The sequence below is a fragment of the Arvicola amphibius genome, chromosome 18, assembly GCF_903992535.2.
Source record: "Arvicola amphibius chromosome 18, mArvAmp1.2, whole genome shotgun sequence".
In the NCBI taxonomy this organism is placed as follows: Eukaryota; Metazoa; Chordata; class Mammalia; order Rodentia; family Cricetidae; genus Arvicola; species Arvicola amphibius.
Genome location: NC_052064.1, coordinates 2674192 through 2698072, shown reverse-complemented (window position 1 = coordinate 2698072; position 23881 = coordinate 2674192). Strand labels below are relative to the sequence as shown.

At 40.6% G+C, this 23881-nt stretch overlaps 1 protein-coding gene across 2 annotated transcripts in view; it reads left to right on the top strand.

Moving 5' to 3' along the window:
- Gnai1 (G protein subunit alpha i1) overlaps nucleotides 1-23881 on the top strand; it is an 81390-nt gene that overhangs the window by 44162 nt on the left and 13347 nt on the right. For both annotated transcript variants that reach the window (XM_038315321.2, XM_038315322.2), the window contains exons 2-5: nucleotides 3550-3592; nucleotides 3681-3822; nucleotides 15823-15980; nucleotides 17409-17537. In XM_038315321.2, coding sequence (XP_038171249.1) covers nucleotides 3550-3592; nucleotides 3681-3822; nucleotides 15823-15980; nucleotides 17409-17537 — 472 coding nt within the window. The remainder of the gene's footprint in view (nucleotides 1-3549; nucleotides 3593-3680; nucleotides 3823-15822; nucleotides 15981-17408; nucleotides 17538-23881) is intronic.

The window sequence follows — 23881 nt, the reverse complement described above, 5'->3', positions numbered from 1 at the left end:
TGTTTTGACATGTTCTATCACGGCATGGCACACTGCTCTCAGCGGCTGCACTATTCTAGAAATGCAGAATTAGAGACTGCCTTCCTGGGGACTGCCTACCCTGTACCTCCCAGGGGACCCAGCCCTGGTTCAGAGAAATGTGTGAGCCACAAGGCCTGCAATTGTGCCTTTCACAGAGCCAAGCCACTGTCACTGATAGCAAATGATGGCTTGTTTATCTTGGAATTGTTTTTTATGGGCAGATGCCACGAAAGATTCAAAGACTGTCTGTAGAGAAAGAATAGCCCTATTGTTTATTCAATGCCTGCTTTTCTATTTGACATGAGGTTTGCTTGAATACCACTTAGTAAACTTAGGCAGTTTCTTCCTGAGCTGTTTCAAACAGGTCATTTAACTACAGCTTATTTTCAGATGCCGTGTGTGTGTGTGTGTGTGTGTGTGTGTGTGTGTGTGTGTGTGCGCGCACACGCGTGTTCTATGCCTGTCAGTCGCTACAGGAGGAAAAGACACAGGCAGTGCTGAAGTTTAGCATCTGTGAGTTCTAAAGTCTTCAACATAACAGCTTTCTTGCCTTCTGGTTGGCTGACTGTGGTGACAGGTGCTGAGAATCCCAGTAGACTCAGATGCAGAAAGGCAGCGCGTATCACCTGTGGAACTCTGGCGGGGCTGGCAGAGAAGATAAGTGTGGTTGATAGAAGATCACAGATGGCCAGAGGAAGCAGAACAGGGCTGGTGGGTGTGGGGCGGGGGAGATAGTGTCTGAAGAATTGTAATGGGATTAGCCCTGGGCATTCTCCTGCCTATGCTCTTCAGTAATGCCGAGCAGAAGACACCATGGGGACAACAGTAGGGAAACAGGAGAATGAGGTTCACAAAACCACATGACCCAGGCTCTTTCTCAAACAGGAACTAAGTTCTTCTGTACACGTGGTTATGCCAAAGAGGGCACACATGTGTGAAGTTGCCAGATATCCCTGTGTCCTGTGCTCAGATGTTCCCAGCACATAGAAAGTGTAATTGGTCTAGTGTAAGATAGTAAGGGCAGCTCCTGCTGCGTGGGATGAGGATGAAGGGGGACCCCGTTTCCTTGCTAGTATTTATGTGGTAGTACCACATAAAGCTAGGGTTTGGCTCCTAAGAAAACCTTTTTCAGGTAGCAAGTGGGCAGGTTGGGGGGGGGGCAGGTTGGAGAGTGGTTCCTGGGTTTGTGACCTCTGAGAAAGGAAGATGGAAAAAGCATTGTCTGGCATAACCTTGTGGCCTAGCATTAGCCGGGCACGTTGGCCATGTGCTAGTCTTTAGCAACGGTGATTGGCAGGCAGTGCAGAGCCCTTACTATTGACATTTACTCTTTAAAATTTTCTCATGTAGCTTCTTTAATTTTGTTCTGGATTTTTAAATTCTGTTTTGTGTGCATGAGTGTTTTGCCTACATATATGTATATGCACCATGTGTGTGCCTGATACCCATAGAGGTCTGAAGACTGTGTCAAATCTCCTGGAACTGTAGTTATGGATGGCTGTAAAGTCACCATGTGGGTGCTAAGATCCAGGGTCTTAAGCAAGACCAACAAGTTCTCTTAATTGCTGAGCCGTCTCTACAGCTTCTGGAGACTGTGGCTATCATGGACATAGATGCTCCTTCCTCCATCCCCTTCCTGATCCTCCATCCCTCCCCTCATCCTCTAAATCTCCTCCTCCCTCCCCTTCCTCATTCTCTAGCCCCCTCATTTGTTATCCCTTTCCCCCTCCCCTTCTCCTCTTCTTCCTTATTCCAGATTTATTTATTTTATTTACATGAATGTTCTTCTTGTATGTATGTATGTATACCATGTATGTGCTTGTGACCTGTGTGTATCGGAAAAGGGCACCAAATCTCCTGGCACTGGAGTTAGGATTTTTGTGATCTGCAATGTGTGTGCTGAAAGTCAAACCTGGGAGTGCTCCTAATTGCTAATCCATGCTCTCTGGATTTTTTTAAATATCTATTTTTATTTTGTGTATATGAGTCTTTCACCTACATGTATGAATATGTTCCACATGCATGCCCTGTGCCTGCAGAGACAAGAAGAAAATGTTGAATCCCCTGGAAGTAGAATTAGAAGTGGTTGTTAGCTGTCCAATGTGGGTACTGGGAACAAAACCTGGGTGTCTGTAAGATCAGCAAGTGCTTCTAACCACTGAGCCATCACTCCAGTCCCTCAAGTGGCTTCTTATACCAGTGTCCTTCTACTTCCAAGTATCCAAAAGTTACTGTTAAGATATTTGTTCAACAGTTAAAATACCTACCAATGTGGAAAATCATGATCAAAACAATTTATAATACTACAGTTTTCCATCAGAGCTGATTTATTTTTATTTTCATAGTTTTGGTTTTGTGATATAGAGGTTCACTAGCTACCTTGAAACTCACTAGGTAGACAAGGGTCACTTTAAACAGTGTCATTCTTCTGACTCAGCCTCAGAAATGTAGGCTTATAACTGTGAGCTACCATGCCCAGCCAAAGACTGATGTGAGATTCCCTTCTGTATACTATTATTAATATAAAGAATAAAGAACCTGCTTTGGGCCAATCAAAGAACAGAATAGAGTAAGGTGGGAATTCCAAGCCAAGATAGAGAAGAAAGTAGGCAGAGTCAGTGAGAAGCCATATAGCTGCTGGAGGAGACAAATGACTAGGAACTTTACTCCATATGCCACAGCCACATGGTGATGCACAGATTAATATAAATGGGTTAATTTAAGATATAAGAGCTAGCTAGCATTACACCTAATTATTGGCCAAGCAGTGTTTTTATTAATACAATTTTTGTGATTATTTCAGGTATGTAGCTGGGAATGAATGATCAGTCTCTGCCTACAAAAGACTGAATACTTTTAATGTTTTAGAGAATATACAATACCAGGAACATTTTTTTTTTAGCCGAGTGTATTGACATTGACAGGAATATTATGAAGTAATAGAAAAATAGACTTAAATTTGAGAATTCTTATGCTTGGAAGCAAAGTTAATTTTATAACTTATTGTTTTATAATATATTAAGATGTACAACATACTATTAAGAGATCTCTATATAGTAAAGTGGTTACTGTTATGAAAAAATTAACATTAATCATTTCACACAATTACCCATTTTTCCTCCAGTGGTAAGAATGGCTAAAATCTACTTACTTAGCAAAATCCTGAATACAGGGCTAGGCATTGTTTAGTGTAGAGCATTTTCTTGCCTTGAATATGTGAGGCCCAGGGATTGATCTCTAGCACCACAGGAAGGAATGGGAAGAAAGAGGTCAGGATGGAAGGAAGTTGGTTCTGAGATCACTTCCTACTGACTGTGAGATGCACCTTATACCTTTGGTCTTTGTACTTCTTCATCCTCCATGGTTTCTGCTTTGTATCTTGCTGTAATATAATACAAGATTCAATATAAGTGACACAGAGGGTGTTGCACATGCGTGTGTGTGTGCGTGTGTGTGTGTGTGTGTACTGGGAGCTGGAGATACTTAAGTGATGATACTGAATGAGAAAATCCTTATTTTATTTTCCAGGTGCTGGTGAATCCGGGAAAAGTACGATTGTGAAGCAAATGAAGTAAGTAGACGGAGGCGTTAGACATGTTTGCACATCTCTGAGTGACTTCTGTACAGGAAGTAAGCCTGTTTTCCTCTGCTCTCTTCAGAATCATCCATGAAGCTGGTTACTCAGAAGAAGAGTGTAAACAGTACAAGGCGGTGGTCTACAGTAACACCATCCAGTCCATCATTGCCATCATCAGGGCCATGGGGAGGTTGAAGATAGACTTCGGAGACTCTGCTCGGGCAGTAAGTCAGTGGCTTTGTTGGAGCTTGTCTGAGGAGTATCTTGACTGTAGAGCATGAGACCCTGAATCTCAGGGTGTTGGGTTTAGGCCCCATGTTGGGCACCATTATGTCTGGGACCAGCCTGGACATAACCCATTTCTTATACCAGAGTGGAAGTCTGGGAATGAGTACACAACTCACACAACTATTGAGGGAGGAAGTTTCAGTGATCCTTCTAGAAATCCCGAATTCACATCCTGAAAATAACCTGCATTTATTATCCAAACAGCTTTTGTTTCAAAACGTAAATTGAGGGGAAAATTCATTAGCATTCTGTTTCCTAGGTGGCTAGGAGAAAAACTTAGGTCATGTGTATAGCTATGCTTGTTTCTTCACGGCCATGCACATGCCCATTTTGTCACATAGAAAAACACCTCTTCCTCAGGTGACCTTCTAAACTGCAATAGAAGGAGCAGAATAACATTAGCATATTCTGACCACTTGCTTTGGATGGCATCAGGTTGTTTCACTGTCAAAAGGTTAGGCGACCACCTTCTGTGTGATAGGTGCAAATTGTGCCTTGTGGCTCACTCAGAGTTCTCTGACCACCAGACAATGCAGGAATATGGGCCTATATAATATAGTTCATCCCCTATAGGGATAGTGCTGTAGCTACATAACTAAGGCCAGATAGCTACTGGGGATGCTTTATATAAGAAGTCAAGAGGACAGGTGTGAATCAGGAGCCTTGGAAGTCAGTACAAGGAGAAGAGCACAGATGTGTACTCTTCTGCCTTGCTGCTGTTTCTACTGGCTTATCTGGACAGTCCAGAAATCACTGAAGTATTTTCTACATAATGGGTTCATTAGAGTCTTAAGAACTTTTTGCCAATCCTACAAAACACCTGAGCAAACCCACGTAAAGTGGAGACAACTTGCTTTTTGCTCACATCATCAAAGGTTTCAGTTTGTGGTTGGCTGGTTCTGTGGCTGTGGTCTTAAGGGCAGGCTGAAATAGCATGATGTTTCAGGAGTGTGAGATGGAACAGTGGATCACATCATGGTAGACAGGAAGTAGATAGAGACAGAAAGGGCCAGGGACAGGATGTGACCTGAATCCACCAGCCAGGCCCCAGTTCTAATTGCCCGTTGACTTCTGAAGTTGCCAACAGTTTAACTTACTGATGATGTTATAACCCACCCCACTGCTGATCCAAGACGTCTCTCAATAACCCATGAGCCAGGGGCTACACATTTAGCACATGGACATTTGCCACCCTGTTATTCCAGACCATAACATTTAGATGCCTCTGTGTCCAGCACTCATCTGCTGCCACCATAATAAAATCCCAGAGATAATTAGCTTAAAAAGACGGAAGATTTCTTTTGACCCATGAGTTTAGATATTTAGGTCTAGCATGGGAGAGGCTGAGGCAGGAGGATTGCTGCAATGACACCAAGCTGGACCACACTGTGAGTAGTGGGTTAGCCTGGGCTACACAGCAAGAAAACAAGACATTTGAGCACTGAAATGATCTAGTTATTTGTTCTTGGGCCTAGACTAAAACAATGATAACTGAACCTTGAGTAAATGGGATTGCTCTGAGTTTGTTTATCTTTGGAATAGGAAAATACTGTCTGTTTAAAGACATGAATCACAGTTTCAGAGCTCAACGGGACTTCAGCAGACAAGGCAGTGCCTGGTAGAGAAGCGGGAAAGGCAGGAGGTTACATGGCAGGATCGCCACAGGCTCTGAGGGCAGTAGGCTCAGTGTTGGTCCAGGTGCTGGGCTGGACTCCCTCCTTTGAACCCCAATGTGCTTTTGGTTTGGTGGAAAAGAGCCTGGGCCATTCCACAGGGCACATTTTTCTCCTTCTTTCTCTCCATTTGAGGCTTCATCTGTCTATTTCAGGATTGTTGCTTGTCTTTTGTCCATGTACCACTGAATGGAAAGTCTGCCATTTTTGCCCCATGGATGAACCTAACAATATTACGACAGATGAAAAAGTACTGTCTAGTTTCACATATATGATAATCAAAACTAAATATGGAAGTCAAGTATCAAAGAAAAAAGAAAGCAATTGTTAGTAGTGGTTTAGGGTAGAGTGGAAGGAAATGAAGGTGTGTGGCTGGAAGTAAGCAAAGTAGCAGATATCTACTACTTTGCTATTCTACTAGCAAAGAAATCTAGAGAGCAAAGGAACAATTTGGGGGCTTTGGTCATGATAATTTTAAATAATGTATTTTTCATTTATTTAGTACATTCAGGACATTTGTTAGTGGAATAAATGATAAATGCGTATATTACAGAGTGAATGATTAGTAGATGAGATAAGATATTCTAAATATTATCAAATCTTATTTCAGGAAAGAAAATTTAGAGGAATATTATAAATTATTAAAAATTATTTTGAAATGTTCTTGGAAGTATCAGCAACAGTAACTTTTTAATCTCTGTTTAAAAGATCAGCACAGATGGAATCCACACAGAGATTAAGGAGGAAAAGTAAACAGAAGTCATACTTTATACCAATTCCAATTATGACAATTGAAAACTTGGCAAATTCATTTATGTAAGTGAGTTCTAGTGTCTCATGCTTCTAACACTTGGGAAAACTGAGGCAGGAGGATTGTCATGTGTTTGAGCTCAGAAACCTACATGGTAAGTTCCAGACCAACCTGGGCTGCAAAGAGAAACCTCATCTTCGAAAACCAAACCAAACTCAGCAACAGCCCACACTCACTGCACTGTGAAGCAGATCTTCCCATGGCTGCAAGAAAAGATGCTTCAAACCTGTGCGGGGAGAGCATGTAGGGACAATGCAGGCAACTTCATGAGAAGGCATTTGATTTTCATGTGTTTCTCTGCAGGAATTCTCTCTTTTTTTCCAAACTCTTTTTTTATACGCTTTTTGTTGGCTTAGCCTTAGCTCTGGTTTATGGCTAACTGCTCTCCCGTGGCTTTGGGACCTGTGTGTGCCTCCACTCTTCTCAGCTCCCTACTGCACCCAGCAGCTGTTCCTTTCTGCTCTCCGTCCATTATCTCTGATGCTCACAGCCTGCCTTGGTTACTGCTTCACACGCAGGGTGTGTTCTCCCTGGGTCTATTGCCCTTCTAGCTGTCCTGTATTTCAGGGTGCCTTGCGTCTGCATAGAATTTAAACCACTGCAAGGCCCTTACACCTGCTCTTAGGGATATAAAGATGAATTAAATAGAGCCACCCATGAGGACGACACACCTGAGCTGAATATTGTACCCTGAGTCAGAGGTTTATAGAGAAAAACGAAGAAAAAGGCACTCTACAAGCAAGGAATAGTATATGCAAAGGCACTTTGAAAATTCTCTTTTCAGAAGTAACCATCCCTGTGAGTGTTATAAGGTGAAAGAAAAATAGGCGTTTAGTTCTGCTAAGGACCACAGATCTGCTTCACACGTGAAGGCATGGTGGATACTCTTCAGTAGCAAGCCTTCGTCAGTGCCTGTTTTCTGAGGGCCACACTGACTTAAGTTTTACCAGTGTTCTAATTTTGAACAGCTTACAAATGGGGAAGATTATCAGGGTCACCTTTTCATTTTTCTCTGGCATCTGATCAAAGATGAGAATGTTTTATAATATTTTATCTGCATTTCCATCATGGATTCCTCTAAATATTCTTAATTTTTGTTAAATTGGTTGTTTTTGCAACGGATTTCTTTCAATATTAGAGACATTCACCCTTCATCTGTTGTAAATATTTTCTCCTTACAAAAGTTTTCTGTTTGCTTGCTTGGCTTTTTTTTGTTTGTTTGTTTGTTAGCAATTAATTCTAACACTTCTGTCTTGCTCTTGATATATAGACAATATTCCCAATCACTCTGATTACTGCTGTTCTTGTTTTGCCAGGGTCTCGTGTATCCTAGAATGACATCAGATCCAATGTAGATCTAATGATGGTCTTAAACTTGAGTGTGTGTGTGTGTATGTGTGTGTGTGTTCCCGTGTGTGTGTGTGTGTGTGTGTGTGTGTAACTATATGTGTTCCTATGCATTTTGTGTCCAAAAAGAAGTCCACATCCTCGAAGTCCACATCCTCTTTTGTCTCAATTGCTCTCACTTTAATTTTTTTTTTTTTTTTTGGTACAGAAACTCCCAGTGAACCTGGAGTTTATTAAATCAGCCTGGTTGGCTACCCAGAGAGTTCCAGGAATCCTCCTATCTCAGTCTTCCCCAAACTAGGATTAGAGATGCCATGCCTGGCTTCTTACCTGAGTGATGGAGACCCGAGCTAGGTACACATGCTTGTGTATAGGCACTTCCTGACTGACCCATCTTCTCAATCTAAAAATTACAAGTTCTATAATACCATGGTTTTTCTGTGCTACATGTTTGTATCCACCTACTTGTGGTGTTTCCTATTAAATAGGATCTAAATATGCCATATGATTTGTCTCCTGCCTGCCTGCCATTCATTGAGTAACCAGTCCATTCACCAATGACACAGGAATACCACTTTTAACAGTCTGTTGGTTGTTGAGTATAGACCCTTCTTTCCTTCTGCTGATACAGTTTTGTTTCTTTCCCAGACAAGCCACCAATTTTTATGTTACTCAATTCTTCTGATCATGTTTTATTATATTGGAACAGGAAAAAATAAGAATATCTACCTCATAGGATTTTAAGAAAGATAAAATAAGTACTGATTGTTTATAACATGCCTTGGACATAACAGATCTCAATGAATTGTTGATTTTGATATCTATACTTGTACTGATATTGTTGACAGATTCACAGTTTACTTTGCTTCACAGATGGATTGGCACCTAGTAGGTTTCAGTCACACTGCCCCATTCATTTATCAAACATTAAGACCAATATGCATTTCTGTTCCAAAGGTATTGAGAATTAATGTTCTCTAATTCTGTGGAAACTAAACAAACACTGAAAGAGCCCGGTCGTTTTTGTGGGGAGTATATCTTTTTAATTAAATAATTGTTTAAAATATAATTACATAATTTCCCTTTCTTCACCCTCCTTCCCTCCCTCCCTCCCTAATTCAGGCCTCCTTTCTTAACCATGTCGTTACATATATACATAAGTGAATAAACCTATATTTATTATATAGATAATATGTATCCGTCTATAACATGGGGGAAGAGGGCTGTCCTTATGGGAGATGATCCCGCCCTCCCTCAGCCATTGTCCATTGCTTATCACTCCTCCTCTAGGAGTGGGGCCCTGTGAGATTTCCCCCATCTGCGTTGAGGTTATATCTTAATACGCAGTTTGCTTCTTGAGGAGTGAGGAGAAAAGGAATAGACTTTTCAGAAGTTATGACCAATGTATGGTAATTTCTACAATCAGCAGGTTTGTACCGAGTATATGCATTGGCTCTTGTAGGCAAGGTCAGGCGTGTTCAGATTGATGTGGCCACACCTCACATTATATATTTTACTTGTGAAAAATAAAAATAATGGTTGGTGGATGTTTCTTTCCCACCAACAGCTCCCAAATAAATACATAGAGGCTGAAGATTAATTATAAATGCTCTGCCAATAGCTCAGGCTTGTTCTAGCTACCTATTATATTTTAATTTAGCCCATATTTATCTATGCTTTTCTCCCATGGCTTGGAACCGTTCCTCAGTATGGCATGCCCATTCCATCTTGCTTTTCTTTGTGTATGCTTGCTACTCCAGACTCTGCCTTTCTTCTTCCCAGCATCCTCTTAATCTGGGTCTCCCGCCCAATCTCTTCCTTCCCAGCTATAGGCCAGTCAGGTCTTTATTAACCCTTGAAAGTAATACATATTCAAAGTGTTCAGAAGGAATATTCCACAGCAAATAATTCTCAAGATCGACATAGTACAGTTAAATTGATGGCTGCTGTCTCTTTATATCTTTGTCAGAGTGAGGGTGGTCCATCTATACATACTGAAGTATTGATAATTTAGATTATTATGTGGTAGGAAGCATTGCGTAGAACTGTTAACATATGATAGGCCCTTGTTACTCTAGTTAGAACAGCCAGAAAGCATGTTTATATGGGTTCATAGTGATTGGCAGAGAATGTTTGCTAAGTTAGCTTTAAAGATAGGATGTTTTAATTTATATATCGTTGGACTTTATTTTTCTAGTAGTATTAGATCTGAAATAAATTGGAAACGAATCTAAACTTATTATTACAGCTTTATTATTATATAGGATTTTATTATTATTTATATTATTATGTATGTATTCTAGGATGTTTATTATTATGAAGGATTATTACACAGCTAATAATTTCACTCATGCCTTATGCTATGAGGAATCCCGAGCCTGCCCAAGGTCCACTAAGCATCTTCCCGACCAGCCTCAGTTTGTCCTTAGAAGATGGTCACTTTTCTCCTGAATTCTGGTGTGGTTTGTTTTCATCAGCTTGTTGGTTACTCTATGTCTGTCTGCCTGATTTGCAAGAGAGCTGTTGAGGACTGTTTAGCAGTTCACCTTGACAGCAGTCTGAGTACACATTTTCTTCTTACCCTAGGCAGCCAAAGTTAAGGGAATTGCCTGATTTGTGGTTAGTGAGTCCTAGCTCAGTGTAATTCAAATTCTTTCAGGAGTATGGTTTTTCACACCCTTACTTATTATGTATTATTTTCTGTTGCGGCTTGTGCCCTGTTTGCTTACCCACTGTTTGCTGGTTTGTAAGTACATTTGCATTAGCCTTTTGTTCCCCAGTAGTAATTAGTAACTAGTTTCTCATATTTTGTTTATTATCCTTCATCTCATTGTTGGGTATTTTTCATTATTAAAACTTTCTACAGTATTATTTCTGCTATGTTTTATTTAGAACATCTTCAGTTGACCAAAGAGTTACCAAATATTTATACCCCCTTTAAAGGTTCTGCAAGGCAGTGAATTTCAGTATCTTTGTTTGTTCCTTAGTCCCTCTGGAACTTTCTGTTGGGTGAACAGAATATGTCATATCTGTGCTTCACTATTCATTACTTATTAGCCACCATTACGAATAGAATAAGGTGTGTGTGTACTTTCCTGTTTAGAACTTGTTATCTATCAGTGTTTGTAGACAAGCACTCCTTTCACTATCATACAAGTTTATGTTGGTATTTTTATCTTCCTGGCTTGTATTAAATTCAGACTGTTCTACATACTGTAAGTTTTTAATAGCCAGTAATTTCCACTCTTTCTGAATCTCATTTCTTCACAAATGTCCCTGAGGCATTTTTTCCTCACTGGGCCTGCTAGATGAGCACCGGAGGCATTCACAGCAGTGTTCCACTTGATGTTAGAGCAGAGAGGTGAGGAGCTCGAGGTTTTATGTGTTCCCATCTGAGGAGGACAGGAAAATTGGAAGTGTGATGTGCTCTTCCAGCATAGGCTATTTCCTTGTCTCAGTTTGCTATTAATTATCATGTCTTTCTGGGTTTCTGTTGACTGCTGAACATCCACATGAAAAGCAAAAATGACAGTATATTTTATTTTTATGAATTTGGATATATTTATTGTCATAAACATACATAAAACTATCTCTGGCAATATCAGTAATTTCCTTTCTTAATGCAATGAAGCTTATGATACTTCATAAATTCACTGAAATTTAGCAAAAAATTTTGCAATCTTAAATGGAATTAAAATTAACTTATTTTTTATTTTTTTTTAGACTTACCTAAAAATTTACCCTTTTATATACTATGGCAAAAGAAAATGACTAACGATTTTTTTTTTGTCATTCTTACTTCTGATTGTAGAAAAAATAAATTTAGTTTCATGCTCCTTAAAGCAACCCTTAATCATCTGAGGTTGCCACTGAGCCACAGTGCGTCAAATTCTTTGTTTGTCCAATTAAGATTCTTCATAACTTTTATTTATTATTTATTTATGAATATTTATTATTCTTTGTGTATATGTGTATTGCTTGTATATATATTTATATGTGTATTGTTTATATATATTATTTGTATATATGTGTGTGTACATACATGTAGTATATATATGCTATATATATAGCCACATATTTATAGGAATGTAGTAGGTTAAACATAAGCTATCATTGTGTGATTTCCAATATCACTGACAAATATTATAAATGATGTAAGCTCTGGGACAAGGGATGTCCATTCATATGTCAGACCTGACAGCCGAAAGTTATCCTTATAAGCTTCAGTTCAGCGCTCTCACTGTTTTTCATCTAGTTTATCATATTATTTCCTTTGTATTTTCGATGGGTCTTTTTATGCTTTCTGTGCAAAGATTACTGGCATTTTGTCTTCTCTGTCATGATTACTCATCTAGCCATTGCTTTAAAAGCCTCCCCTGGGGATTTCATATTTGATTGCTTTGACTACTAAAGAGTGTTTGAGCTTCTGAACAAATCCCGATGTATTTGGCCCTGAAAAATGCATTGTTTCTGCTCTGTACCCAATAGGAAATATACTCTTTTTGTGCCTTTTGTGACCTTAGCATGTCAAAAGTCAACCATCCTGGTACTTCAAAGACTTCCCCATCCTGGATAGAGGCTTCTGAATCTTTTCGAGAATGAGATAGTTTCAGATAAAAGGCACAGCCCAGCCCAGTGTCTAGCTACCCCTGGGTAAGCTTGTGCCGTCTCCCTAGTACAGTACTGAAGTGGCTTCTTTAGGAACTCCAAAGCTCAGTTATGAGCTAGGATTCACACTCTCAGGTCACATTTTAATTGGCTTACTTCCATTCTGTCTTTAAAAAGAAAAATTAAAAAAAAATGTATATTTATTTGTATGTGTGTGGGCATGATACACATTATCTGTACCCCACATGCTGCTAGCCATGCTGTCTCGTATGTGGAGAGTGGCTTGGTCTGGAGACGGTAGGTAGGCTGGAAATCAAACTAAGTCTAACTCTGAGCTGTGCCCTCCAGCCCTTCTTTGCTTTTAATACCATTGCAGGCTCCTGCAAACTGCTTCAGGCTTAACTCACTCCAGTCCTCTCTTCTGTGGTCACTGTGCCTTTTATCTCTTACCGCATGTGTTCCTGTTGATGTCTCCAAATGATTTTGACTTTTGTTTTATGTACATTTCGCAAATACCTTGTTCCAGAGTGGAATATAAACACTGTCATCATCCTACGGTTTTGTTTTCTTGTTTTAGAGAAGAAAAGGACTTTTTTTTTTAGACAAATATTTTATATTTCTAGGCAATTATTTCAGACAATAAGGACTTACTGATTGTTTCTGTACTGATCTATGTGATTACTGGGCCGTGGTACTTGAGGCAAATCACCTTGGTTTGTGCAGCACAGGAGGTTAGGTAGACATCTTTCAGTAGAGCATTTGCTCAGATCCCATGAGCTTTTTCTGTGACAGCGTTTCACTGTCGTTTAGACTCACTTTGCACTCACTATGCTACCCAGGCTGGCCTAGTACTTGAGATGCTCCTGTATCAGCATCCTGAGTACCAGGACCACAGCTGTCCACCATCACACCGTGCCAGGCTTCCAGTTGCTCCTTGACATTTTGTGAAGAAGATAATAGCATAGTTACTACAGGAAAGCAAAGTTAAGATGTCCATCATCTCACATTTAGGAGAGTGGCTAAAATGAGCTTAATTAGCATAATTCTAATAAAATGCAGCTTTAATGTTTACTTTAGGTGCTGTGCAATTGCTCCTTGTACTACCTAACCTCAAACTGCTTTTTGCTGCTTTTCCTTTGAAGAACACTCTTCCTGTTGCTTCACCCACTTCATTTCCTCCGGGGGGGGGGCACATTTTAATTTTCTACCTCTGTACATTTAGCCAACATTTTCCTCTGACTTGGAGCATTCCGTCTTAAGTCGAATAAGGCAGACATGGAAAGAAAGGGATCGCGTGGTCTCACTGACGTGTGCAGTCTAAAAAAGGAAGAGACATTTGAGTGCCTCGGGAGGGAAGTGCAGTTTATAAATACAGCGTCCAAAGTGCCTTACGTGTTTTCTTTAGGGCCTCTTCCTAGAAAGTATGCAAGAAAGGGGCCCAACCCGATGATCTAGCCTAGAGGGTCTTGTTCTCTTCTGCCAAAACTTCACAATCATTGACAAGAGATTGCATAATGGAGTGCATTTTTTTAAAAACTACTTAAGTATTTTTCTAAACAAAATTATGTTTTCTGTGGTTCGGTAAATAAAAATGGCAGGTTGTTTGTGCATAGATTATTACGTGGAAGGTGGTGGCCTTATTGCTTCTGGAGCTAGGTCAAAGGTACCAAGAGTGGCTGCAGTCTGGGGGACAGCTTTACGAAGGACATGTACGTGTTGCTGACTTTCGCGCATTTCTCTTGTGGTTTACTAAGGAAGGAAACATATGCTTGAATAACGTGTTCCCATGCTGAGAAACTTAATTAGTTTCTATGATGAGTTCCAGCTGAAAAGAAAATGTTTCCTGAAGTAGTAGTGGTAGGATGAGTTTGTATCGTCAGCTTGTCTGTTCCTCAAGCCTGTCTTGAGACACTTTTCTTCCTCATACTTCGTCATCCGTCTGTAAGACTCAACTGCAATGCTTCCATCCCCCAGTAGTGGTGGGTGATTAGTTCAAGGAAGCCCAGCAAATACCAAAATCTGAAGGTGATCAAGTTTATTTATAATTTGGCTTCCAGATGTGGTGGTCCCCTGCTATAATATCAGCACTTGGCACTGAGGCAGGAGCATCACAAGTTCAGTGCTAGTCTGGACTGTGTAGTAAAAACCTACTTTAGAAAAGCCAAAAGGTATATTTACATGTAATCTAGAGAAATCTTACCTGTGTGCATTAAATCATTTCTAGGTTACTGTTAATAAGAACTTGATCATATATGCTAATAGATTTTATACAGCATTTTGCATATAATAATGATAAGAATAACAAAATATTAAAGCCTCTGTGCCTCCCCAGTACATGCTTTTCACATACCTTCAACCTGAAGATTGGAGAGCCAGCTGGAGCTTGGAAGAATGGCCCTGGGGAACAGCAGTGTTCCCCCCCCCCCCAACTAAACAAAAGCACACATCTAAAGCTAAAAATAACCCGAATAAAGTCGTAACTTGTGACACCAAGGTTTCTCTTTTAGACTGCTTCTACCTAAATCTCCACTCTGCTACCAGGGATGGTAATTACTACCCACACTCAGAGCTCAGAACTTGAATATGTGTCGGGTCTTAGTAAAGATGTGCTACACTACAGCCCAGATGTGGGAGACTCAGTGCGAATTAAGTGCACTTGGAGTGGAAGCTCATGTCGCCTGGCACATGGCTGTGTAAGGCAGCCTGGATCACACCCAGAGGCTCCTCCCCTGTTTCTCTTTGGCCACGGTGACTACGAGTGGTTGGTTATTTGTGGTTCAGTAACTGTTAGCAGCTTCATCTCCAATGCAGAACCAGGCCACCTTTATATCCACTCTTCTTTCGCTTAGAGCTTGGTGTGTGTTGTCCTCACATGGATTGTGGGTGTATCTACTCCAAAGCTTCCAGATGTCTTTCCCAATGCCTGGGTTAACAGACCGTGCTTCTAGCTTCTCTCTTCCTGATTATCAATATGTGTACATAGTGAGAATCCTCAGACTATTCTGTGAAACCATTGTTGCTTTCTCCACGTTGATGTCTCTCTGCCCTGACAATATTTTGCATCTGTAAACTGTATCAAAATGCTAACACTTAATTAGATTGTGCTTTAGATAGTCTTTAATGATGCTGTGCTTCTTTGATTAAAAGACTTTGGAGAAGAATGACTTTCTGAATCAACCATCTTTTTTGTTTTAAATGAGCTTTAGTCTGCAACATTCTGTCAGTGGATAGAGAAGGTCTTTTCACATGTCGTGAAGTTATTCTTATTGCTCCCGGTGCTTTAATAGCTGCGACCTGTACCGTAAAGCAGAGGCTTGTAACACAAGCTTATAATTTTATTTTGCATAAGCCAACTTTGCAAGTGGTGCTTTAGATAGAGAAAAGCCATGGCCCTTAATAAAAACCAAGAAGAAAATTCACAATTGCGTTTTTCTTCTTGCTCATCTCTCCATTTGTATCTTTTAACTCTAACACCTCTTCTTCTGTCAAATGTGCAGGATGACGCTCGCCAACTCTTCGTGCTTGCTGGGGCTGCAGAAGAAGGCTTTATGACGGCAGAGCTTGCCGGAGTCATAAAGAGATTGTGGAAAGACAGCGGTGTGCAAGCCTGCTTCAACAGATCCCGGGAGTACCAGCTGAATGATTCTGCAGCATAGTAAGTAGCCACAGCTTAAACTCAAAACTCAACTTTAATGAATCATCTTGTGCTAACAAATCTATCTCCAGGTCATTTGTTCTCGAGAACTGCCTGGCACGTTCTTATACTCATGGTTCCTGAGTGACAGTATTTGAATGCTTTCTCTGTCGTGTGTGTGTGTGTGTGTGTGTGTGTGTGTGTGTGTGTGTGTGGTAGCAATGCTTCTATTACTCATGTTTCCAAAAAGCGTCGTTCATGTTTAATCTCTAATTAGAACTGTATAGAACAGGGTTTTCTCCAGTTTACCTCCAAGAATGTCACTGAAATTTCAAAAACTCACTCTGCTTTTCTCAGAAGACTGATCTGGCTCTCATACACCCTCCTCCTCTTCCTAAGTTCTCTGTGCCTTAAAGAGGGTGGTGTCAGTGTCTTGTTTAGGTTTGAGCCCTCAGACATCTCTTCCTCTCTTCATTAGTCATCCACGAGTCTCAATGTTCACCATCAATTACTGTAAAAAGAGGCTTCTCTGGTTAAGACTGAGAGTAGCTTTTGTTCGTGCGCATAAACATAGATATTTAGAAAGTAGCTTTCTGTTATATCACTTTAGTAACTATAGTTGGGCCTACGACTCCCCCAGACAAAGGTTGTTAGTGAGATTCTCAACTGTGAAGCAGGTCTCAAATAAAATCAGACGGCAGTTGATTACCCCTAGGAGAGTGGCGCCACTGTTGAAAGATGGGGACGTCTTGTTTGGCAGCTTGGATGTTTGATTCATAGGGTTCACCAGCCCTGTGATGTCTTCTCTCCCCTAGCAGCTGCACAGCACCTCTGGGACGTTAACACTTGTCTTCAGGGAGAAACTCTTCTAACTTGCTTTTTCTATGTCTTAAGCTGAAGTGTGTGGCACCTTTAACAGTGGTGTCTTATTCTTTCATTGTGATGGGCAAGTAAGGCCACTGACAAGAGCCTATGTTGTTTGGGGGGACTCGATGTTTGTAGAGCCATTGAGTCAGAGAACAGAACACTGAAATAGAAGGCTAGGAGGAAAGAACATCCCTCCCAGCCTTTGCTGAGCTTGCTTACCACCGCCTCCACAATTAAGACCTGTGAAGTCTTCAACGGAGGGCAACGTATAGACCCAAGCATGGCGTTATACAAAATGTGTAAGTAAGAATTTCAAGAAATAGCTCATGATGGTTTTCAGTCTAGGCATTCTTAAGCCACTTTCCTTTGAATTTCTATAACTGGAAAACAAATTTGAACAGGCACTAAAAAATTTGTGGGTAACTATGTGATATAGAGGCTTAAACTGGTTGTTTTATATGCTCATGAAGACCCTTGAAGACTTCAGAATGCTGCATAATTAGACTCTGCTGTAGTTTTTGTTTTGAGCACCCTTATTTGGCTCTCGTCCCTCTTGACAATGCGGTTGGTATTTGTTTTCAGTTACTTGAATGACTTGGACAGAATAGCACAGCCAAATTACATCCCAACTCAGCAGGACGTCCTGAGAACCAGAGTGAAAACAACAGGAATTGTGGAGACCCATTTCACTTTTAAAGATCTTCATTTTAAGTGAGTAACTTCCAAATATATTGTTTATGAGCTGGGTTATAAAATGCATTGCTTTGGAAACAAAAGGCAAAGTAATAAATGTTTATGACATTTTTACTGTTGGGAAATTTTTTTCAGAAGATTAGACAAAATAATTGTATGGAAATGAATGAGAACAACATTTTTCGGAAGAATATTTTAACTTTTATTTAAGGAAAAATAACCAGATAAGTGCCCTTTGCCCACTATTTTTCCAGTGCACAAACCGTAATAGTGTCTGGCTGTTTTGACTAAACAGAAGATGTGTCTTTAAGATATAAGCATATGTCTGATGAGAGCATCACGGTCTGTCTTTAGGTAAAATGGGAAGCTTTAGTTATAGAATATGTCCTTACTTGGAAAAACACGTTTCAAGAAAGGTGTTGTGTGAATTCTAATTCGTCTTATTACTTAAAATTTTTGAATCAGATATTAGGGGATCAATGCTGAAAGATCAGAGAAGTAAAAAAGCCAGATACTAGAGAGACTTTTACCTTTACCAAATCTAGACCCAGGGTGGGTAAGATCCTGTGTCCATAAAATCCTCAAACTGAATTCTTAGACTGAGTGCACTGAGCTCCTGTTTCCTCCTGCCTTACATTCCCCTCTCTAGCAAGTCATATCCCTTCTCATCTCCACCTTCCCAGTGCTGGGATTAAAGGTGTGAGCCATCACCACCTGGCTCCATTTCTCATTTAGGATGTTTCAATCTTGTGTAGCCCAGGGTGGCCTTGAACTCACAGAGATCCATCTGCCTCTGTCTCCCAAGTGGTGGGATTAAAGGTGTTTGACACCACCGCCTGGCCTCTATGGCTAACTAGTGGCTCGCTTCGCACTCTGGTCTTCAGGCTTTATTTGTTAGATCAGAAACAAAATATCACCGCACAAAGGTGCCTTTTAATTTTCTCCTGAAAAAATTCATGAAGCAAACTGATATTTGAAGTCTGGTGGAGGGCAATGTTTGCTTCGGGTGTGAACTACTGCGCATGAAGAGCGGCACACAATGGGGCACTAGCAGTGAAAGGGAGTGGGGGATGTTCCTCCCAACTCCTTCCTTGGAATGAGCCAGTTTCAGAGGAAGGCAATGAATCATCATATAGACATTCACAAAACTGTATCTCTCTTCTTCCAATAAATAATACTTTCCAAAAACATGAGAAAGACAGGGATTGAATCACAGCCAAACCCAAATTTTAATTTGCCAGTCCACCTCCAGCCCTAAAGCCTCCTTGCTTGTTTCTTTTATCCAGTGTTCCCTTGTCGATACCTGCTGCTGGAGTTTTTATGTTTATTTTTTATTCCCCATTTCTTTGCTGTATTGCCCGACTTGCTAAGCCACTGCCTTCCCAGTCAGAACAACTGTGCATGCACCTTGCTGCTCCTCATTTTGTCCACCTTACTGTCACTTAGGTAATGACGATAGAATCAAAGGAAACAAGGCTGCTTATTTCATATAAATATGTATGCCTGAAAACAATAACTTGGCTACAGAATCTTTTACTGAAACAAACTGCCTGTGTTTTCATAGAAACCCAAGACCACTGTGCTGTTACTTGATGTTTAAAATAATTATATACTTGTTTATGGTTTTCATTATTAGTCTTCCCTCCTTCATATCACGTTTCTGTATTTTGAAGCTCTATGCAGGAACTGGAGGAAATTGTTTTTCAATACCGCACGCCTTATGATTCAATTTCATTTAAAATAGCACATTCCCCAAGTGTCAGTTCTGTGTCCAGAGGCAAGGATCCTGATATAAAACCTTTGGACAGCTTTCTGGGCCCCCCGTCACATAAACCTGACGGTAGATTACTCAGACTGTATTAAATGCCATGTTCCCTAGACCGTATACATAACAGCTAATTAGTAACTCCAGAGAAAGGATACAAGGCTGGAATTAAATGTGTTGCGTGGGTTTTGGATCATTTTCCTTGGTTCAGCAGGCGGGGGTTTCCTTTGGTTGTTTCCTTAAACCAGTGTGAGTAGGATAGGTTTAGGGACACTGCAGCTGTATTCATGTGTAAGTCCATCCAGGTGCCTTCATGCTCCCATGGGACGCTACAGATCCCATGACTCAGACTGAGAAGACCCCACTAGTCACTACAGAAGTGATTAGAGATGAAGTTGATAATGAGTCCTCCTTATGAAAACTGTCATGATATTCATACACTATGTTTTGCATTACACATTTTCTTTTCCAGGTTATTTTTAGTGCTTTATGTTTGCTTTATATAAATTCAAACTGTACATGATTAAAATATATATACCCTTTATTATACAGGATTGCTTTGACTATCCTGAGTTTTCTTCTTTTTCCATATGAAGTAGAGTATTATTCTTTCAAGGTCTGTGAAGAATTGTGCTGTGATTTTGATGGGGATTGCATTGAATTGCTTTTTATAAGATTGCCATTTTTACTATGTTGATACTACCTATCCAAGAGCAAGGGAGATCTTTTCATTTTCTGATATCTTCTTCAATATTTTTTAAATACTTAGAAGTTCTTATCATACAGGTCTTTCATTTGTTTGTTTAGAGTTACAACAAGATATTTTATGTTGTTTGTGGCTTCAAGCGCTACTATAGAACTATTGTAGTGAAAATAGCTTGGTATTGATGCAAAAACAGACAAGTGAACTGATGGAATCGAATCAAAGAGCCTGTTATGAATCCACATACCTATGAACACCTGATTTCCGACAAAGAAGCTAAAATTATACAATGGAAAAAAGAAACCATTTTCAAAAAATGGTGCTGGCATAACTGGATATCAGCATGTAGAAGAATGCAAAGAGATTCATATTTTATCCCATGCACAAAACTCAAGTCCAAATAGATCAAAGACCTCAATATAAATCCTCCCACACTGAAACTAATAGTAGAGAAAGTGGGATGTAGCCTTGAATGCACTGACACAGAAGATCACTTTCTGAATACAACACCAGTAGCACAGAAACTGAGATCAACAATTAAAAAACAGGACCTCCTGAAACTGAGATGCTTCTGTAAGGCAAAGGACAGAGTAAACAAGATAAAATGGGTACCTACAGAATGGGAAAATAATTTTCAACCACACACCTGACAGAGGGCTGATTTCCAAAATATACTAAGAACCCAAGAAGCTACACATCAAAATATCAACTAATTCAACTTAAAAATGGAGTATATATCTAAATAGAGAATTATCAACAAAAAAAATCTCAAATGGCTAAAAGGTACTTAAGGAGCTACTCAACATCCTTAGCTATCAAGGCAATGCAAATCAAAACAGCTCTGAGATACCATCTTACCCCTGTCAGTATGACTAAGATCAAAAACACTAATAAAAGCTTATTAGATGTGGAGTAAGCAAAATACTCCTTTATTGCTGGTGAAAGTACAAACATATACAGCTACTTTAGAAATCAGTATGATGGTTTCTCAAAAAAATGGGAATCAATCTATCTCAAGACCCAGCAATACCACTCTTGGGCATATACCCAAAGGATCCACATTGATACTACAAGAACATTTGCTCAACTATGTTCATAGAAGCATCATTCATAATAGCCAGAACCTGGAAACAACCTAGGTGCTCCTCAACCAAAGAATGGATAAAGTTAATGTAGTACATTAGCACAATGGAGTACTACTCAGTTGTTGAAAAAATAGCATCTTTAAATTTTCAGACAAATGGATGGAACTAGAAAAAAATCCAAGTGAGGTAACCCATACCCAAAATGACAAACATGGTATGTACTCATTCATAAGTGGATATTAGACATAATGTAAAGAATTACCATCCTTCAGTCCACAACCCTAGAGAATACAGGAAACAAGGAGAACTCAATGAAAGACATACTTGGATCCCTCTGTAGGGAGAAGTTTTGTTCTGCTTAGTTCCACAACCATTCAGTCACAAAGAAACACACAGAGGATTATATTAATTATAAAATGTTTCGCCTATTAGCTCAGGCTTATTATTAGTTATCTCTTACAACTTTAACCCATAACTCTTGTCTATGTTTAGCCACATGGCTTGGTACCTTTTCTCAGTGAGTCATTCTCATCTTGCTTCCTCTGCATCTGGCTGGTGACTGACTCTCTGCCTTTCTTCTTCTGAGAATTCTTTTAGTCTGTTACCTTACCCATACTTCCTGCCTAGCTAATGGCCAGTCAGTGTTTTATTAAACCAATATGAGTGACAAATCTTTACAGTGTACAAGAGCATTATCCCACAACATTCCCCTTCCTGGGAAGAGGAAATAGACAAGATTTCTTTAGTAAATTGGCAGCATGGGGGGAGTAAGAAGGCTGGTAGGGGAGTGGGGGGGATAAAGGGAGCCAGGAGGAGAACAAGAGGGATCAGGAAGGTCAAGTTGGGAGAAGAACCAAGAAGGAGTACAAGAAAAGAGATATCTTGATATAGAGAGCCATAATGGGGCTAGCGAGAGGAAATCTGGCACTAGGAAAATTCCCAAGAATCCACAAGGCTAACCTCCACTAAGAATCTAAGCAATAGTGGGGAGGGTACCTTAAGTGTCCTTCCCTTGTAATGAGATTGATGACTACCTTAATTGTCATCATAGAACCTTCATCTAGTAACAACTGATGAAAGCAGATGCAAAGATTCACACATAAGCACTGGTACGGACTCCTGGTATCCGGACATAGAGAGGGAAGAATGATATGATGAGCAATGGGGCCAAGACCATGATAGGGAAAGCCACAGAAACAGCTGATCTGAGCTACTGGGAGCTTACTGACTCTGTATTGACAGCTGGGGAACCTACATAGGACCCATGTAGGCCCTCTGAATGTGCATGGCAGTTGTGTGGCTTGGGCAGTTTGTGTGGCCACTAGCACTGGAACCAGTATTTATCCTTTGTGCATGAACTGGCTCTTTAAAGTTCATCCCTTGCTCAGCCTAGGTACAGGGGGGAGGGCGGGCCTTCGTCCTGCCTCAAGTGATGTGACAGACTTTCTTGACTCCCCATGCAGGCTTCAGCCTCTCTAAGGTGTGGATGGGGGAGGGCTGGAAAGAAAGTGGGATAGCAGGAAGATCGGAGGGAGAGAGAACTGGAATTGGTATGGAAAATAAGATTGTTCTTTTTTTGGGGGGGGGGGGTTTCGAGACAGGGTTTCTCTGCAGCTTTTTTAGAGCCTGTCCTGGAACTAGCTCTTGTAGACCAGGCTGGCCTCGAATTCACAGAGATCCGCCTGCCTCTGCCTCCCGAGTGCTGGGATTAAAGGCGTGCGCCACCACCGCCCGGCATAAGATTGTTTAAAAACTCTCTCTCTCTCTCTCTCTCTCTCTCTCTCTCTCTCTCTCTCTCTCTCTCCATATATATATATATATATATATATATATATATATATATATATATATATATATTCCCTTAGCTTTTCTTCTACACCATCGTCACAGTATCTGAAAAGTTGAAGGCACAGAGGAACAAAAGGCAAAGCTAGCCGCAACTGCTGTATCATCTGTTCAACAGCCCTGTCCACATCAGTTTGAAAGGGGCTAGTTTATGTTGTCATTGAAATTATCTTCTGTTTTGTTTTGCTTTGCCTGTAAAATGCACTGGGTTAAGATTGTCATTCAAAAGAAAGCTTTACTATGAATCATGTGTTAGAGTACTTCAGGTAGCTTCAACTCTCTCAAATGATAAGGACAACGGAACAGATTTGTTTAAAGAAATTTTGTCACGGAGATTGTCAGTTGGAGATTTGTTAGCAAAGCAAACCATTGTCAGTTCACTGCCTAATGAAGGCTCAGTGCTCCAGCTGGGGAGCTGGAGCACCTCAGCCTGCCTCTCTCTCTATCCTCGCTCTGTCTCCGAGCGCTCCTCCTCGAGCGGCCCTTCCTCTTTCCTAGCTCAGCCCCTCGCCCCTCTCCTATTCCACTCTCCGCAGCCCGCTCCACATCCATCGACCCGTAGTCCTCCCCTCCCGTCACATCCTACCCTAGCCTTCCGAATGAGATCCCACCTACGGCCCGCGGGCTAGCCCGGGCTCAGAACGTCGACAGCATCCGCCAGGCTCTCGTCAGATCTCTCTTCTCTCTTCTCGACATGATACCTCCTCTAATCTCTCTCTCTCTCCACGAATACTCCAGGCCAACAAAAACCTATCATCTCTCACCATCACCACCCCCTCCCCCCCCTCTCTCTCTCTCTCTCTCTCTCTCTCTCTCCTTGTGCGTGTGTGTGTGCTTTAAGTGAAGTGTACCTGCTCATGTCAATGTCACTGAGTTATCAGTGATTCCCAAAGAACATCAGTTCATTTCTAATGTCCCATAATCTCCTCTACCTCGAAAGAGGGGCCATTTCCCTACTGTCTTA